At 34.7% G+C, this 20949-nt stretch overlaps 1 protein-coding gene across 1 annotated transcript in view; it reads right to left on the reverse strand.

The window, feature by feature from the left end:
• Nucleotides 1-20949, reverse strand: part of Vps36 (vacuolar protein sorting 36) — a 66071-nt gene that overhangs the window by 22952 nt on the left and 22170 nt on the right. Inside the window, exons 5-6 of the mRNA XM_089095228.1 lie at nucleotides 19393-19566; nucleotides 14590-14754 (exon numbers count right to left, since the gene is read on the reverse strand). Of these exons, the coding sequence (XP_088951354.1) occupies nucleotides 14590-14754; nucleotides 19393-19566 (339 nt within the window). The remainder of the gene's footprint in view (nucleotides 1-14589; nucleotides 14755-19392; nucleotides 19567-20949) is intronic.

Genomic DNA, 20949 nt, shown 5'->3' on the forward strand with positions numbered 1-20949 from the left:
TCACTCAACAGGTGAAATAGGCATTTCTGAGACGGGCGAAGAGAAAATCTTCAAAACAAAATCAGTAATAGAGCAGTCTCCGGTACGAACCAGGGAAGAAGAAAAAAGCCTAAGGCAACTTCAGATAGAATTATTCCCAGATAGAGAAACCCAGACAAAAGAAACAGTGGCAATAATACATGAAGAAAACTCACTATATGAAAGGACGAATAAAATAAAACCAACTCACCCTTCAGATGAAGTACAAAATGTAGGGGAGTTGAGGGTAAAAGAAAATATAATTATAGAACGAACAGAATCAGAAAACGAATTAAGAGGATTTAGAAACAGAGAGATTCATAGTAGGCCAAGTAGCACCAGTAGTAGAAGTTCAATTCCCAGCAGGGGCTCGCAAAAGAGTACTCAAACAGATACAACACTACAAATATTAAATTTCATGAGAGAAAGAGAGGTAGCCAGAGAAAAAAAGGGGGAGGAAGATAGAAAAGAAAGAGAGAAAGATAGACAAGAAAGAGAGAAAGAGAGAATAGCTAGAGAACAAAAAGAAGAGGCAGATAGGGGGGATAGAAGAGAACTAATGCAAATGATTGCAGGGAGAAATTCCCAAGAGCCTCAGAAATCGTCTACAATAGAGATAATGCAGGCAGTAAACCTTCAACCAATGAAAGAAGATGAAGATGTACATTTATACATATACGATTTTGAAAAAACGGCGGAATTAAGCGGATTACCGAGAGAAAATTGGGTGACAAGAATACAGCCCCTCCTTAATTACAAAGCGCAAATTGCATATAAAGCATTACCAATGGACTGCTCAAAAGATTTTGAAAGACTAAAACAAGCCATTTTTGAAAAGTTTCAACTCTCCTCCGAGCACTTTCAAAGGAGATTTAGAAGGGAAAGAAAACGAGACAACGAAACTTATAAAGAATTCGGGTACAAATTGAAAGACATGTGTTTAAAATGGCTAAAGTTAGAAAAATATAGAATGTTAGAAGACCCGGAAGAAATAACAAAGGAAATAATAGATAAAACAGTAATGGAAAATTTTTTAGAAAATACCCACAGAGAATTGAAAATATATTTGAAAGAAAAGAACCCAAAAACAAGCGAAGAAATGGCGGAAATGGCAAATAGGAGGACCGAAATAAGAGAGGAAGTTGAGGAGACAGACACATTTCAATATGGAGAGCATAACAAAAATAGGCACTATAACACAGCGCAAGGAGAACTAACTTGCTATAACTGTGGTACCACGGGGCATTTTGCAAGAAACTGCCCTAATAAACATTACCAAAAACCGCATAAAACGACAGCCTGGGCCATGACCCATAATAAGGAAAAAAATTACGCATTTGCAGTCGCATAAAATACGGAAAATTGAACGGGGAATTAGTCGAAATGGCAATTAATTCCTGCAGTGACCAAACCTATGTGCAAACTGGCCTAATTAATAGAACGGAGATAGACCATAAAAATAAGATTACAACATTATGTTATTATGGAGACAAGCACCCATGCCCGTCTGCTTGGGTAAGAATAGATATTGCAAAGAAGGACGGTACGGTCCAGAGAAAAACGATAAAAGTAGGCTTAGTACCTGCGCTAGCAGTGGATGTTTTAGTAGGAGGAGACTTTGGAGATATCGGAAATCTCCTACCGTTAAAAGAGACTTCTTTAACAGTGGGAAAATTAAAAAATTACACTACGACGGAAAAATATAATACTCCATTAACTACGGGGGGAGGTGGACCGGCCCATAAAACAAATGGGGAGGCTGTGCCACCCTGTTGGAAAAGCGAAATACTTGATATGCGTGTTCGAAATATTGATATTCCACAGAAATGGGATGCAGAAGTAAACAGACAACATAATATTGAAAATAAGGCGCGCGAAAATGATTTTTCAGGAAAATTTGCAGATAATAGAAAACTTGAGAACATTTATAATGAATACGAGACGCCGAAAAAAATTTGCCAAAATGAAACACTGATTGTACCAGAGAAAAAGGAGACGAAATTTATTGTGCGCACTTTTCCTCGCAAAGTTCGGGAAATTTTAGTACAATACGAAAAACAAAATGTCGAAATTCAGTTCCCATTTGACAACGAAATATTTGTTTCTGCGGTAAAAATAAAGAGAACTAAAAGAGAGAAAAAAGATGCAAAGCAGAACTACAATAAAGAAATGCAGTCAAAGATGGACACTGGAGTCCAATTCAGATTTCATGACGATTTATTTAATGCTACTGCAAAAGAAAAGAAAACTAAGAGAGAGAAAAGAGATATTAAACAAAGCTACAATGAAGTTATGCACGCAAAGATGGTGGACACTGGATTCCAAATCAGATTTAACGATGATTTAGTATTTTGCGCGAATAACAAAATTGATAAATGTAGAGATAAAAAGAGAAATGCAAACAAGAGGCAACATTTAGAAATTCAGCCTGCAGTGGTGAAAAATAAAAAAATATTGGATGGGCTGTGCCTTGATAACTTAAATAATAGGGGGAAAAAAGAGGTCCAAAACCAATGGGGAATAAAACAAGATGGTTACAAAATAGATAAATGACCTACAATGGGTTGGGGGAAAGTTGGGAGATATGGAATGTCGAGTCGGATTGGAAAAATTTGGGAAGGAATCTGATATTGGTCTGATCAACTCAAAAGAGGGTTTGTTCCTTTATGAGGGGGAGGAATCCCTTGGGGAAGATCCCCTTCGGGAAGTCGCAAAAGATAGCCTTTTTCCTCAATGCACAGCTGGCGGACAAGTTGTGATCCCTTTACCGAGATTTTGCCTTTCTGATCTGGAGTCCTTGGGGGGATACTCTCTCCCAGTCACTTCACATTTCACCCAAACCTTTGTCCAGCAAACCTATTCATAGTTATTATTCTTCATGGGAACCGACAATTATTTCCGGCAAATTGTATTCAGTGAGAGATGTATCCAAATTTCATCTTCAATTAGCATCAACGCATATTTTGCATTTGATTATCCCAGGGGAGGGAACCCAGAAAAAAGGCGATTCATGGTTCGCTCAAAATTTTACTTCATTCCCAGTACCCTTATCGTTTTCACAAGCCTTTGCATTTTCGGCCTTAGATTATTTGAAATTATGCCAAGGGGCAATTTATTTTTTGATTGAGATGTGGGGTTGTTTCCACAGGTGGAAATTAAGAGGCTAGTGCAGCCAATTTGTCATGATAGCTGGCATCATCACATGTGCCAGAAACTGATTCTCTGCTCCTCTTGTAAATTAGTGATAGCGAGAAATTTTATTGTTTTTTATTGTGCTGCTCACAATCATTGTCTATGAATCTTGGGGACTTCAACTTTCAAAACCTAATGCGGTTGCTATACGAATTAGACCATGGTGGTCCTACAGTAGAAACGTGTCGATGACGACCGATCCAGAGCCAAGCGGTGGAAACAGTAGCACAGACACTGGTGGAAGAGAGAAGGCAAATGGATTTTGTGAAGTTGAAGTTAAGTGTTTATGTTTGTACGGGTGGACCAAGGTAGCGCGTGGGCGGTCATTTATCTTGCGCGGGGAGGTGTTGGGGTTCCACCCCTGTTTCTTTTCCTTTCAGATAAATGACCTGTTTTCGTTTTCTTAATTATATTTGCTTATAGTATAATTTCAAAAGACAGGTTAAATTCTTGTTGTTAAGTTAGAGGTCTCGCAATAATTAAGCTTGAAGTAAGTTCTATTTTTGGTACTTCCTGGTTTGGGAGTCATTGAAAGATAAATCTAAGAGGTAGAATTGGGTTTGAATGGGGATGTAGCTGATTGGCTGGGCCAAGCTAAGGTCCATCCATATGAACAGTTGTGTGAAAAATATTTTTTTGTTTTAGTGTGCGCTTAGACCCCGTTCGGGGATATAGATTTATGTGGGATTATTGTGACCCTTTTGGAAGAGTACAAGTAATGTGTTTTCTACAGACTGTGTACTAGTTTCCGTAACCCAGGCAGGGTAGGAATAGAGCTACGAGGCACCGTCATTATTATATTGACAGGGAGGTTTGTTACCTCCAAGGAGAGAGTTAACAGATTTTCTAGCCGTAACCCAAGGCGGGTACATTTGGCTTTAGAAAGTGGCCATTTGACCACTCGATCGCGTTATCATACCCTAGGACAGGGTGTACTGCAAATCGGGTAGTACCAAACCCGATGTTTGCAGGACCGTTGGGGTAAGAGCGGGAATCCCACTAACATTTGGGCCAACAAGGTTCTCCCCTTCGAGTAAGTGGCATAGCAACCTTTTTGCGCCATTTTTGCATCAATAAGTGGCGACACCCGTACTTACACACCAATAATAGTCATTTTATTCAACGTAGTTGAAAGTTTTGGAAATTAGGTCTTTAAGGATGACAACCCCTCAGAGCCCTTTGGGCAAGGGTTGTAAGTTATGCCCTGGGGGCATATAAGGTTTTATTGAAAGTGTTGTCATAGAAACTTCAAAAGGGCTCATTCAATTGGAAATTGAAAGGGCTAGTGCCTTTTTTAATATTTGAAAGTGATTGGAGGGTGACTAACGCCCCTCTCACGCCCACCATTTTCCTAAACACATCCAATCAAAACTTTGAGATATCCACTTTGTTCAACGTAGTTGAAGGTTCTGGAAATTAGGTCTTTTAGGAAGATAACCCCCTCAGAGCTCTCAGTGCAAGGGCTGTAAGTTATGCCCTGGGGGCATATAAGGTTTATATAGAAAGTTGTTGTAAAAATTTCAAAAAGGGCTCATTTGATTGGAAATTGAAATTGCCCTTTTTAATAGCCGAAAGTGAGTTGAGAGAAATTAAACCCCCTTTCACGCCCACCATTTCCCCAAAAACATTCAATCAAAGTTTAGAGATAGCCCTTTTGTTCAACGTAATTAAAAATTATGGAAATTATGTATTTAAGTATGACAAACCCCCAAGAGCCCCCAGGGCAAAGGTTATAAGTTATGCCCTAGGGACAAATAAGGTTTTTTATAGATAGAGTTGTCGTAAAACTTCAAAAGGGGCTAATTCAATTGGAAATTGAGAGGGGTAGTGCCCTTTTTAATAGTCGAAAGTGATTGGAGGGTAACTAACTCCCCTCTCACGCCCATTATTCCTCAAAACACATCCAATCCAAATTTTCAGATAGCTATTTTGTTCAACGTAGTAGAAACTTCTGGAAATTAATTCTTTGAGAATGACAACACCCCCTCTCCCCAGCCTTCAGGGCAAGGGCTGTAAGTTATGCCCTGGGGGCATATAAGGTATTTATTTAAAGTGTTGTCGTAGAAACTTCAAAGGGCTCATTTGATTGGAAAGTGAAAGGGCTAGTGTCATTTTTAATAGTTGAAAGCAATTGGAGAGTGACTAACGCCCTTCTCACGCCCACCATTTCCCCAAACATATCCAATCAGAATTTGGAGATAGCCATTTTGTTTAACGTAGTTGAAAGTTCTGGAAATTAGGATTTAGAGGATGACAACCACCCTAACAGCTCTTAGGGCAAGGGTTGTAATTTATGCCCTGGGGGCATATAAGGTGTTTATAGAAAACGTTGTCGTTTCAAAAAGGGCTCATTCAAATGGAAATCTAAAGGCCTAGTATCCCTTTTAATAGTCGAAAGTGATTGGAAGGATTTACATTTTTATAGTGAAGATCGAATGTGTAATGTATTATTTAATTTTTTTTTGTTGCTGTTGTTGTTTAGACCAGAACACTTCGTATCGAAGGAGTTGTCGTGGTAACTTCGAAAAGGGCTCATTCGATTGAAAATAGAAAGGGCTGATGCCCTTTTTAATAGTCAAGTGATTGGAGGGCAACTAATCCCCCTCCCACACACACCCTCCCATTTTCCCATTATGTTTAACAAATGTTGCCTTAAGATTAAATCAAAATGCACTGTGTTAATGCTAATTCCCAATAAAACATCTCAGCAGTATCCCAAGAACAACTGAGGGTATTATGTTCAAACTTTCGTGGCTACTTCTGCTCTTATAATTTAACCAAATCAAAAAAGCCTAAGTGTATCCAAGCTATAAAAGAAAATAAACAGATTTTTTTGCGAATGGTATCAAGTTTTCCATTTCAGGTCAACTAGAGGAGGTATGAAACTAAATTAAACAATACTATTTGTGTTCAGATTTTTTTAAGGGTGTATATAGTTAAAAATTGCTGAAAATTTTTCTCCAGCATACAAATAGCAGGCCAAATTACAAAGTCTTAAAAAAGAAAGATTTAAAGTATTAATTTCTTTTTCCCTGAAAAGACCATGTCAATATAAAACAAACAGAAATTAATCAAAAAAACTTTTCCACAAAATAAGTTTTTCAAAGAAAAGTAAAGAAATCCATTAAACAAAAAATGAGCAACAATAAAATCAAATAATCTACCAAGCGTGAAACTACCACAAATCAGCATCGATAAATAAATGAAACCCAAAACAAACAGAAATTACAATAAATAACCGAGTCAAACTCAAAACGAAAAGAAATTAACATAAGTCGGGCTCAAAACCCCTATGCCTTCCCAAGGCCAGAACAAAATTTGCACTTTACTGAAAAAAATACAAATAAATGTGCATTGTCAGTTTAATATACATATACTGATATTTAGTAATCAAATGTTAATGTTATTTGATTTATTAAAGTTATATAAAAAAGCATTTATATTCTTTTCAGTAAAGTGAAAACTTTGTTCTGGCCTTGGGAAGGCATAGGGGTTTCAGCACTAGTAATAATATAATTTAATATATTGGTGTTTGTAGGACTTTAATTGCGTAGCTTATTAAGGGGGCCTGAAGGAGGAATTCACGGGAGGTGTTCTTGCAAACCTCCAGTTAAGGGTTTATGGACCATAATTATTACAATAATACCGTTTTATGCTTCCAAGATTTTCCACTTAAGAAGTGGCATCAAAAGTGTTGTTTTCAGTGCCATATCTCACTTGCGAATGGTAGAATTGATAAAAAGCATCTAGATATGAGCAAAAGTTGTACTTGTCTATTATATAAAACACACTTGAGAAGTGAATTTCGGTGAATGCTAATGAAACAAAACGAAATTATGATGAAAATATAATAGTTATAAACAAATTTGGGCTATATAGTTCCACATTCGGGGGGGGGAGGGTATTTTGGTAAAGCATAGTATATATTAAATACGTAACCTAAACAAACCTATTTTAACCTAAGCAAACCTCATGAACAAAAATATGATGAAAATAGAATTCTTTATTAGCAAAATTGTGAAAACTACAACTTGGAAATATGCTCCAAGAACACAGAAATGTCCTCAAGAATCGCGTTAAAATGAACTCGGCCTCCTGCCTTTACTGCCGCCCGCAACATGGACTCTACTAAGGATGAATGTAAATGATGGCAGGATGCACCTCGGTGCCGTTTGTTCCTCCACTTTGCGGAACCCCACATATTCTCTACTTTTTGGGTAGAGGCGCTGGTTTCTGGGTCGAAAAAATTATTTTGGTGGTTCACTTTCAAATGAGGGAAACCTGCTTGTTCCATTTCAGTTGTGTTGTAGCCCTTCCAACAATCTGAAATGATTCTTGAACATCCATGGTGAGACACTATATTCTATCACAAGTCAAACCAAACTAACCAGTGTACTCAAGAATCGCGTTAATAATGAAATAAAATGAACAAGGTCAAGAATCGCGTTAATAATTAACTTTTCTTTGTCTTTGAGACGGTCAGCCGACTCCGAAGCTCCCAATTTAATAATTCGCAAATGACCTTCACAATTTTGCTAATAAAGTATTTTATTTTCATCATATTTTCTTGTCACCAAACATCACTTCTCGAGTGTAAAAGTCCCGCAAAATTTTTCAAATGAGCCATTAAACACCACTCTAAAAAGTTCTGGTAGCCCCCTAGCCCCAGCTTTACTACTTGAGACATGGCGCCAAAAGGCCGTTTTATGGCGCCGTTTTAAGTGCCATTTGAAACTTGCAGATGGCGGATTTTATAGGAAGAACGTAGATATGAGCAATATTTTTTACATGAGCTATCAAAAATCTATGTAAGATGTTCTGGTTGCCCGCTAGCCCCACCCTTGAGAAATGGAAAAAAGTACCCTTTTTCGTGCCATATAGTACTTGCGAATGGTGGAATCAAGGAGGCACACTTGTTCCTCTATAAAGAGGCGACCCACCACAATGTTAAGCGATTTCAGGTCCTAGAGGTCGCAGAGAGACGGCGGTAATCGCATTTTGTAGCCCAAGCTCAAACTAAGAAACTTGCAAAATTTCATCCTTCTCCGACTTTATCTTCATGGGGTAAACTGGGCCGGAAGTTTGGACCCTCCCACCACAGCCGCCCTTTAACGTTGTCCGATTGGGCTGAAAATTAGAGGTTAAGCTTTCCTAGGGCCTGGGAGCTTATCCTCGAAATTTCAGCTCAATCCGATCACTCCTTCCCTGTTTTCAAAAAACCAAATATAGCCACTTAAAGTTCATATATATTTTTTTCTTAGCCACGCCTACAGGCCACAGTTGGCAACGGATCCGGTTGAATGAGGACTCATTCGAAGCAGAATTCGACCTGTTAGGGCCTTTTGATATTTTCAGACCGAAAAAATTATCCCCCGAATTTACATTTATGAAAAACCTTGTTTTCCAATATTAGCCAATGTTAATTTTTCCCACCACAATCCCCTTTTAACGGTGTTTGATCAAGCGGAACTTTGGAGGATAAGCTGTCCTGGGGCTTGGGAACATATCCTCGAAATTTCAGCTCAATCTAATCACTCCTTCCCTGTTTTCCAAAAACCAAATATCAAGTTTTTTGGGAATTTGCTTGCGTCGAAAATAGCTTCCATTTACTAAAAAACAATTACTATTGTGTCTCTATAGTCCAGCGATTGATACTCCAGATTGTCAGGCGGAAAATCCGGGTTCGATTCACTATCAGAGCAAATTTTTTATATACTGAATTTAAACTTAAAAAAGAAACTCAGTTTCTTTTTTAAATTATTTGAAAAAAATTACGTTTTCTAAAGAGTTAAAGAGGCTGAGTTACAAGGTCGACCCTTGAGTAATAAACTGTACAAAACGTGCAGAAATTATTTGAAAAAAACTACGTTTTCTAAAGAGTTAAAGAGGCTGAGTTACAAGGTCGAACCTTAAAACGTACAGGGATTAGGAGGCACAGTTGGGGGGCTGCCGTCCCCCAAACCCCCACTTTCGCAGCCTTTAAATAAAAAAAAAGTTCTTTAAACTGAAAGTAAGGAGCGACATTAAATCTTAAAACGAACAGAAATTATTCCGTATATGTAAGGGCTGTGCCCTCCTCAACGCTTCGCTCTCTACGCTAAAGTTTGACTTTCTCACAACTCTTTTTTTTAAACAATAAAAACTTTAGCGTAAAGAGCGAGGCGTTGAGGAGGGCACAGCCCCTTACATATACGGAATAATTTCTGTTCGTTTTAAGATTTAATGTCGCTCCTTACTTTCAGTTTAAAGAACTTTTTTTATTTAAAGGCTGCGAAAGCGGGGGTTTGGGGGCGGCAGCCCCCCAACTGTGCCTCCTAATCCCTGTACGTTTTAAGGTTCGACCTTGTAACTCAGCCTCTTTAACTCTTTAGAAAACGCAGTTTTTTTCAAATAATTTATATAAACCACGTATATATGAAAAATAGCTTTTGAATGAGCTCTTAAGCATGTCTCTATGATGTTCTAGTAAGTAGCTAGGCCTGGAAAAAAGAAGAAAAAAAAATACCGTTTTAATGTCTTTTAACTTTTAGTTACTATGGGCTGTGGTTCGCTCTTTACTAGGTTGCAGCAAATGCATCAACCATGACAAAGAGTTCATTGCAAATTCTCCTCAGAAACTAGTTAACATTAAACACTGTGAAATCTAATAGATGGTAAAATTAAAAAAAATAAACTAGTAAATATAAGCAATAGTTTTTAATTGAGCTATTAAACATATATCTAAAATGGTGTGGTAGCCTGCTAATGTTTCAGTAGCTTACTGATGAGCAGACGATTTATGAAACGTGCTAAGAGGTCTGGGAGCGGGAGTGTACGGGAGGGGTTCTTGTAAACCTCCAATTAAGGGTTCTGGAACATAACTATTACAATAGTACCTGTTTTGTACTTCAGAGCTTTTCCACTTAAGAAGTGGGACCAAAAGTGTTGTTTTCAGTGCTATATCGCACTTACAAATGGTAAAATTGATGAAAAAAGCACGTATTTATAAGTAATAGCTTTCAAATGGGCAATTAAGCATCACTCTTATAAGTTCTGCTAGCCCAGTAGCCCCAGCTTTTCCACTTGAGACACGGCACCAAAAGTGTCGTTTTTAGTGCCATTTGGAACTTGCTGATGGTGGAATTTCTATGAAGGACGTAGATTTGAGCAATATCGTTTATATGAGCTATAAAAGAATCCGTCTATGATGTTCTTGTAGCCTGCTAGTGCCACCCCTTGAGAAATGGCACAAAAAGTATCATTTTAGTGCCATATAGCACTTGCAGATGGTGGAAATTCTAAAAAACACGCAGAAATAAGAAAAAGCTTTTAAATGGGCCATTAAGCATCTTTCTATGATGCCCTGGTAGCCCGCTAGGCCTATTAAAAAAACGAAAAAAAAAAGTTCAATGGTATACTTTTCATTTTGATCTGACGCCATTTTCGAGGGGTTTGAGGTTTTTTCGAACCCCCCCCCCCCAATTTCTTTTCACAATAAACTTTTACTTTTAAGATGAACCGAAATAATAGTTATGATTCCTAAGTCAGTGTCAGATGGCAGTTTTTTTCACTAGGCAGTTTTTTAAAAAAAGTTTTTTTAACTTTTGGTTACTATGGGCTGTTGTTCGCTCTTTACTAGGTTGCAGCTACCTCTGCAACCATGATAGTAAATTCAGAGGATAAGAAAGAGTTAGAATTAAATTGATAACTATACAACCAATTTTGCTCATCGTATCCCCCTCCCACAAAACATTTCATATACCAACTAGCACAACGTTCCTTATCAAATTCACTGCTCCTAATTTTTCCTTTGCCGTACCCAAGAAATATATTTATCTACAGTCATAAAAAAGTATGGTATTTATAGCTCCTAAAAAAACTGACTTTTCCAGGTTAGAACAATTACAGAAAATAGATCGGGGAGTAAAGTATGGCACTCTAAAATGGGTTTCCTAGAATTTAAACGGCACAGTATCATTTGCTCAGTTCCATAGGAGCAAATCGCAACACATTGTTACCCAGTAGAACTCGAAGAATTCTAAACGCAATTTATATCAATTTTAACGATTTTAATTCATTTGTTACTTTCTATTCACTCATTTTAGTTGTTATTGTAAGTTTTATTTTATTTATATACGTAGTTTGCTGAGGACAGCTCTTGGATAATATTCTGAAGGTTTAAACAAATTTCACTGTCTTAAGTAAATCCCCTGTTGTTTTTACCCTGTGTTTTTGTTTTTATTCTATTCTTGTATCAACGTGATATGATTTTTAAATAATTGGGGATACGATAGGATGTAAAATATGAGCTAGTTTTAAAACGTAACCAAAATATAATGTATAAATATAAGAATATAAAATAAACAGACGTTTATCTGATAGTCTGGTAAAAAAAACTTTTATTTTCGACCCAATACAATGCCAAAGTTGAAAAAGGAACTTAACATTGAGTTCACAAGAAATGTATCCAATTTTTATCAACCCATCTCTACTCCTGTCAGTGACGACAAATTCAAAAACAAGGTTAACTTTAAATCTTAGAAGGCACCTACATATTTTTTATTAAATAACAGCCGAACCAGAACAGTTCAAACCAAAATACCTTCCAAAAAACATTTCATAAGAAAATTGTCGTAATTAATGGCGTCCCCCCACCACAGAAAGCCCTTCTTACGGTGGCCTTTCTTACCTTTATTAATTTCTCCAAATAGTGGTCCGTCATATCATCGACACGAAAAGGAGAACTCTTTTGATTGTTTTTTTTTTCTCTTTAAGAAAAGAAACTTACTTTCATCCAGATATTAATTATTTTCATTGTTTTGTTAATTGTTTCAATTAATTTATTGTTCAATTGATCTATCAATTAAACTTTGTTTTACTAAATAATTATTAATTACTTATTTTCATAAATTATGATATCGACTATTTTCGTTGACACTAGTTTAACCATATTATCATGGTTGTTAAAGCAAATAAAAAAAAAAAAAGAATACATAGGAATATTGGAACATTTCACTTCAAATATAAAACAAGCAGAAATTAAAATAAAAAATCAACCAAAATTACAACGAACAGAAACTAGATTTACGTTGCAACGTTGGCAAGGCTGACAACCCGAGGTACTAAAAAAGGCTTTATATGAATTTAATAAAGAAGCCAATCAGTAAGCTATCTACTTTAAAAAAAGAAAACATACTTCAGCAGGTCGAGCGGGGGCGTTCTTGATTTAAGCTTTAAGTTTTTTGATGGTAGTGGATATAAATCGAGAATAAAACCGGCACAATTTTCCAAGAAAAAAACTGAATTGGTTTCGACATTCAAATTAAAAAAGGAGTTGGAATTAGCTACGATTAAAATAAATAATTATATCCTACATTTGAAAGTATACTTTCTATGCATGATCTTATCCCTGTTTTCCAGAATTTAAACAATATTTGATATTTTTTAAAGTATTTTATGCAGGTATGTTTTTAAGCCTATTCTAAATCGTTGCTTTTTTAATATTTGTTAAAGTATTTCTGCAATTTCATTTACGTAATCTATATACTTTTTGATTTTGAGGGAAATAAATAAATTACTACCGAGCCTTGAGGAACACCAATGCTACCAAAAGCTTTATTAATAGATAAAAACCGTAAATGCCAATCCTGATATTATGATTATTAAGGTATGACTGAAAAATTAAAACGCAAAAAATATAGTTGAAATAATCAAAGGGCAACTGGATCACAAATACCCAGCGTTAAAACATGGTCTTAAACAGTGCTGTCCTCCTTTCAAGCATAGCCTACATTGGTAGAGTATGTTCCCGTTTTCAGAAATATTATCAGCACTTATATTAAGCTATATTATCAGCACTTATACCTACACTATACTATACTATACCTATACTATAACCTACACTTATACCTATACTTATACCTATACCTATAATTATACCTCCCACTGAAACCGAAATTTGTGTACAAAAAGGAATAATTTCTTTCTAAAGAAAGGTAGCTAGAAATTTCCAATGTTGTTTTCCCTATTTCCCAATACAAATCCTGGCCTTAGGCTTCCCACACTCTCCCCTGAAAGTGGTACAAAGGACTGTCTGCTGGAAATTGAAAAAAAAAATAAATAAATAAAAATGTGATCTAACCTCCAATAACACAATTATATCTATGTCAAAACTTTGCCAAGATATTACATGTATACAAAAAAAAAATTGTCATACCTCTGAACTTACTTCTATGCCCCCTGTATCAAATATGTGATCACAGATACGGGACCTCTGCTGCTGGACGACAGGTCATGAAAGCAGAACAACAATACCCTACGTGTCAGCTTTAGCAATATTGATTCTCTTACAAACAAGCTTATGGATATCCAAGTGCTCTTAAAAGAAGATGCACCTATACTATAACCCACACTTATACCTATACTATAAAAGGCTTTATCATAGACAGTGCAACAGCGTTGCCTAAGTAAAGAGTGATACGGCTTCAATGTATTGTTTATATATTTTTTTTCACCAGGACACTTCGTATGGAAGGAAATGTCATAGAAACTTTAAAGGTGGGAAAAAAATTTGGAACTGAAAGCTCTAGTGCCCTTTTTGTGAGGCAAAAGTGATTGGGGCTCTACCAGCCTTCCTCCAACGCCATTTTAGCTACCCTACCCCAATTAAAATATGAGAGATATTTTGTTCGAAATAGTAAAAAATCCAATAACTATGTCTCCGGGGATGATATCACCACCCCCCCCCCCCCACAGTCCTTTGGGCAACGACTAATTTCTAAGAACTTCCCATGATTTACATATAGTTTTGTTATTAGGAAAGGAGGCAGAAAAAGGTAAGGCGCAAATGATGTTCTGGTCTTTAGCAGGCTTATGGGGCGTCAACACTAATCTATTTGAGGTAGTTTCTGTTCTTTTAAAGTTTGAGTTGATTATTTAGTGTAACTTTTGTTCGTTTTGGGTTTCATTTATCTATTGATAATTATTTATGTTCGTTTCTTGAATTATTACTATTTCTATTCGTCTTTGGTTTAAGTGTAGCTCTTTACTTTTCTTTGGAAACCTTGATTTGTGGTAAAAAAATTGTAATTAAACAACATATAATAATCGTCTACCCTACATGATTGGTAAGGTATGACTGAAGGATGTTTAATACTGAACAGATATAGTTGAAGTTACTAAAGGACGTAACTGAATCAACAATAGCAAACGTTAAAAGATAGCTTTTAAACAGTTCTGTCCCCCTTTAAAAACCACAGAGAGAAGACCAAAGAGAGAGCAAAAGCAAACAGAGAGAGCGAAGGCAACAGAGAGAGCGAAGGCAACAGAGAGGTCTTTATACGCTAAAGTACGAAATTTCACATTTTTTTTCTCGTTCGATTTACAACTAGAGAAACTTACTTCAACGGGTCGAAAGAGGGCGTCCTCAATTTCCATTCCAAGTTTTTCGTAGTAGTTATTACTTGTCCCATGTGTGTCCCTCGTCACTGGATCATCAATACCCAACGTTAAAAGATAGCTTTTAAAGAGTACTGTTTCGTCCTCGCTGATATTTCCCTTCTTTTCCTAATAAATCAATTAAGGTGAGTAGTATTCGGCAAAATATATTTCCATTTTATTGACTCTTTTTGGGTCAATTATTGGGTCATCTTTATTTACCCTCTTTTATGGAAGGGAGGGTGCTCCATATCAATTCTTTTGTAGATTAGCCTCTCTTGGCCAAGTGTCTTACTGTTATAAGTTTCAAACTGATCAGCGACAAAAAACCTTTTTGGCCAATTTCCAGACTTGGGTGAAAAATACATAAGATAAAAAAGGTGAATAGTATATAAACGTGAATGATGAATAGAGTGATTGCAAATAAATGTGAATAATATAGGTGGACAATAAATAGTACAAATAAGGTTAATACTGTAAGGTAAATAAAATCTACTACTACTACGACTACTATCAGCTTACTCCAGCTTCAAGCCGCCTGAGGCTGGCACAACTACGCAAGCTCGTCCTCCACCCTAATCTATTCACTTTAGGCTCGCCTCCCCCGGGGGTTTAAATTTCCCTTAAATTTTAAAGTCAATAAATAACACCTAAAATATGGTTTTTTAGATGAAACTGGTGTCAGATTCTACTAGATATTACAAAATTGTGCACATAGCTTGGTGTTAATGGCTCCCCGGGGTACAACTACCTCCTAGCTCTTACTTGTGGCACCCTTGCTTGAGGGCTATTCAGATAAACTAGCTATAAAAAATTAAAATGAAATAATTCAGTAAATGAATAGCATTTCATTTTGTTGCAAGAACTTCATAAGCAATGCTGCCATTATTTTCTCTTTCATCAGTTCCTGCTCAATTCCAACTGACTCGGCTGATTTGCGTCAAGTTTGTGGTCAAAAAGAAAAAAAAACGTTTTTTTTGGAATTTTCATACAAAAGTAGTATTGTGTGTAATTTCTAAAAACTAAAAATTAAAATTAAAACTTTACATAAAAAATTCTTTATTTTTACAAAATTAATATATTCTTTACATATAATATATTTTTTTTTAATAATGAAATTTTTATTCTTTTAAAGAAGGGATACAATTAAATAAATTTATTTAAATATCTTCCTTGACAACTTCCTTGACTTCATTGTCTTCATCAATACCTAAAGTCAAAGGGTAACTTTAATCACTAACTCGTCCCCTTGTAGCCTGCCTCTCTTTTTTTGAAAACACAAACAAGGTTGATAGTAGCAATAGAAGATGCCCCCAAGTAAAAAAAAAAAAAAAAAAAAAAAAAAAAAAAAAACTGGAAGAACAGACAAGATCACCAAAACGAATGATCGCAAAATTTATCAAGAAAGAAAAAAAGAAACGCTTCCCAGGAGAGATGTTACGAGATGGTAAATTAAGAAATAATATCATTTATAATAAAATTTAAAATTTGAAAAAAAAAATACGAATGATCGAAAGGGAAACTTTCTTACCAATAACGAAAGGGAGAAATGCTACTCACCAGAAATATTACGAAATGTTAAATTAAAAAATGACGTCATTTATAAATAACTTTTAAAAATTGTAAAATACACATACTAGATTCAAGCATATATTTCAAATTTCCGCGGGTTGCATATGCGTAAAAGATGGCCCTGTAGCTGGCCGCGAGGAGAAAAAAAGAACGTTTGTGTACTCTCTCATCCTACTTTATACATCCTTCCTTTTCATACCAAGACAAAAAGTTTAACAGTAGCCACCAAAAAAAATTTAAAAGTTAACTTTTGAATGTTGGAAAAAAAAAATGTATCATCAAATCTACCAAGAAAGAAAGAGAAAACTGCTACTCAATAGAAATATGGCGAAACATTAAGTTAAGAAATAAGATCATTTATGAATAACTTTTGAAACTTGTAAAATATATGGTTTTTTTTTTACTAGATATAAACATATATTACAAATTTTCGGAGGTAAAAGATGAACCTGTAAATGACAGTGAGCAGAAATAGAACGTTTGTGTACTCTCTCGTCCTCCTTTATCAATCCATCCTTGTTTAAAGAAGACAAAAACGTTTAATAGTAACAAGAGAAAATAATGCCAAAGGATACAAGACGGCAGTTACCTTCTATGGCTTACTAATTCATATAAATATCTGGAAAAATTGGAATGTTACTAGGCCATATGATGGTGAAACATATCGAAAAAAAAGAAACGTTACTCAAAGAAAGAAGAAACGAAGAAACGAAGAAATGAGAAGAAAGAAGACGAATGAAGAAACGCTACTCAAAAAAGAAAAAAGAAGAAACGAGAAGAAATAAGAAGAAAGTAGAAACGCTACTTAAAAAAAGGAGAAAGAAGAAACAAAAAAACGAGAAGAAAGAAGAAACGAGAAGAAATAAGAAGAAAACAGAAACACAACTTAAAGAAAGAAGAAAAAAGAAACGAAGAAAGGAAAAGAAATAAGAAGAAAGAGGAGACGCTACTCATCAGACTAGATCAGAAATAATCAAATAAATCTTATAAAATAATCAATAATATAATGAATAATCAGAGAATCAATGATCATTCTGAATTATAAAAAAAAATCCATTCAAGAATAACTATTAACTTTGTAAAATGTATTTCACTATAACTAAAATTGTAGGAGGCAACTATATAGCAGGAGATTGCATGTAGCGAAAGTCCTTGTCTGACAAGACAAGGACTTTTCTGGAATTTTCAAGGACTTTCTGGAGTTTTTATATTTTTGAAAACTTAGAAGTTGTTTTCTAAAAATTAGATTTAAGTTTTTGAAATTGGAAAATTTTGACTCTTTAGAAATTTGACGTGTACTGTGTAAGAATATACGTTTAATGGAGTTAGTCGAGTGAATAAATTAAGAGCAGAAGCATAATGAGAAATTAAAATACTAGCTTATATTCAAGAATTAAATTTGTAGAAACATTTCGGTTTTGTCCTGAGTTTTAGTTGTCCTTTTTTTTCTCTTTAACCAATTTCAGTTCATTGTCAGGAAGTTATAGGGATCTAAGTTCAGCGGTTTCTATGGAAGGTGTAAACCTCCTGCTGGATTGATGAATATAACATTATATACATATAATATAACATTTTATATATATATATATATATATATATATATATATATATATATATATATATATATATATATATATATATATATATATATATATATATATATATATATATATATATATATATATATATATATATATATATATATATATATATATATATATATATATATATATATATATATATATATATATATATATATATATATATATATATATATATATATATATATATATATATATATATATATATATATATATATATATATATATATATATATATATATATATATATATATATATATATATATATATATATATATATATATATATATATATATATATATATATATATATATATATATATATATATATATATATATATATATATATATATATATATATATATATATATATATATATATATATATATATATATATATATATATATATATATATATATATATACAGTTTGCTAATATTTTTTTTTTCTCTGGGGCATGGGTAAATGGCGGGAGTATGCATGACTCTCTTATTGGACCCATTCTTGTTTGTTAGTTTTTGGAAAGGCATGCCTGCCTAGAGTCTCAGACATGTTGACCAAGAATTTAAAATTGACTTAAGACCGTTAAATTGCCTCTAATGAGAGGCAAACACGGCAGCCCGCCTATGGTCTTAAGAAGGTTGACCAAAAACTTAGAATTGACATAGGACCATTAATTTGCTTGAAATAACAGGCATCTTCTGCTGTTAATGATTTTTTTGTTTAGTCTTAATAATCATTTTATAATAAATATAAAAATAAATACTGCCCCTGAGTACCTCCTTATTAGTCCAATTCCCCCTTACCCAAATAACCCATCCTATCTTTGTGCTTAGCTTTTCGGCAGTGTTTGATACCGGATATAATTCTATTTTTGAAAATTTTAGAGACGTTTACGTTTAATGCGTGCGCTGCCTCTGACGATTTCTTAGACTTTATATCTAGCCTCAGTTCGTTAAGAGACAGGAATGTTCGTTGAAAGACAAGCTCAAGGAATGTAGATACATACGCAGGAATTTCTTTCGTGAGGGCGAACAATAAACAAAGACAAATGTTAGTTGAATAGTATAGAAAACATTTGAATTGGAGGGGGGGAGGGCATTTTGAAATTATTGTAGAGTTGATATGGACCCTAAGGCCCTCCTTCCATTGTATACGTGTTTGAAGAGATATATGTTGGCTACTTTCTTATTTTAATTACTTACTGTCTTACCTACCATAGGTTCGCACCCTAGTCAATACCTTGCTCTTTACACTAAAGTTTTTTTTAGTACTTTCAAAAGAGCTATCTATTCTAATTAAACAGCCTTTGTGCTTCAGGGGTTTGTGATCCGAACAAAATTCGAACTTTAGCCTAAAGAGCGAGGTATTGACGAGGGGGTGAACCCCCCCGTATACGTACAAATGTCTGCTGGTTTTAAGTTTTAATGTTGCTCCTTACTTTCAGTTGAAAAAACTTGTTGTTTTTATTTGATTTTATTATAAAGCCAATTTTAGCCGTAGTCTGAAATAGTTGCATTTGGGTCCGGAATGAGGTCACGTCCGAGAGGTGATTATTTACCCTACTTAACAATCTTTCAACTACATTGAACTTACGGAAATTCTTCTGGAAACATCTTTGGCTAAAGCTACCATTTCTTCGGCAGAATGTATTAGCTTCTTCAAATCTTCAAATGCCATTTGTATATTCGACTGGGTTTTGGCAGCTTGCTCCTCGTATGCTCTTTCTATACCAATAATCCCACTTCGAGGAACTATTATTCGGGGTACCTGCATAAATTTCAAATTAAAGAAAACCAAATTAATGTAAAAGAGAAAGAAAATTCTTTTAAAAAAGAAAGCGCTAAGCGCTAATTAACGGAAGAGTGGATTCTTAACCATAATATATACATTGTAGATATTAATTGAATAAAAAACATAAGTCCTCAAGAGCCATTATGGCACACAGGACATCGTCTTGTAGCAGGTGGAATAAAATAATATGTCATGATATAGAAAGAGAGAAAGAAAGAAAGAAAGACAGAGAGAGAGAGCGAGAGAGAGAAACAGAGAGAGAGAGAGAGAGAGAGAGGATGTACCTTATACATATGTTGTAGGATAGAGAACATAAAGACTTGTATGTCCGCGCTGTTAATATTGACAAGGCTTTTTCTGCATGTTAGAATTTGTTTTCATCAAAACACAGCAAAGGTACTCTCATTTAAAAATTTACCAAGTACCTCTGCAAGTAAGTTCATGATTCACAAATTAGGGTAGAAGAAAGGGGGGCAAAGCATAGCATATATTAAATACGTAACCTAACCAAACCTAGGTACCTCCCCCCCCCCCAAAAAAAAAAACAACCTTTAAATATCTTATACGCTATTAAAACCACGCTATACATTGTATTTCTCTACAGCAGTGTGTTGAATAATCCCGTAAAAATGGGTTTTTCATCGCGCATACAGTTTTACACATATGAAAGAGTGGGTATATTGAACAGGGTTACCACCCTGACCTGGAAGAATTTACTAAATCGGAGAGGGAAAATTTACTAGATCGCATCTGTTTTCACTAGCTTGAAAATGCTACGTTGGTCCATCCCTTAAGCTAATCCGACAGAAGACAGTAGATTATATTTGGTGAAACAACCAAAGAAAGAAACCAAGCATATGCCCAGTCCTTAAAGAGAATGCAGTAAATATATTCTTAGAATGTTCTTTATTAAACCTGAAAGGTTCACAAGCTCAGGTGGTTAAAACCCAGTTCTTAATTACCGTGCTTCAAGTTTTAGTGTTAACTACTTAGTTGAAACTTAATCCTAAAAGCAAGTTTACTAGACATTTGATAATCATTATAGATCATTAGAATATTCATTGCTGAACAGGGTGATATTTAGAAGCCATGACGGTTGAATGCTTCGTTTTTAGCGTTAAGCACTCGACTAAAAACTTAATTTTAAACGAAATTTTACTAAAAGTAATAAAAGTTTGATCAGCATTTTTGTTTATTAGAATATTCATTCCTGAACATGGAAGCGTTCTGAAGACAAGGCGTTTAAAACCCAGTTTTTGATCTTTTTTTTCAATTTTGGCGTTAAAAAACTGATCTAAATATAATTTAAACATCATAAAATTTATTAAACATGATTTTACATAATTATAACAAAAAAGT

This window comes from Artemia sp. Qi Xiang Cuo, chromosome 10, assembly GCF_049724085.1.
Source record: "Artemia sp. Qi Xiang Cuo chromosome 10, ASM4972408v1, whole genome shotgun sequence".
Lineage (NCBI taxonomy): Eukaryota > Metazoa > Arthropoda > Branchiopoda > Anostraca > Artemiidae > Artemia > Artemia sp. Qi Xiang Cuo.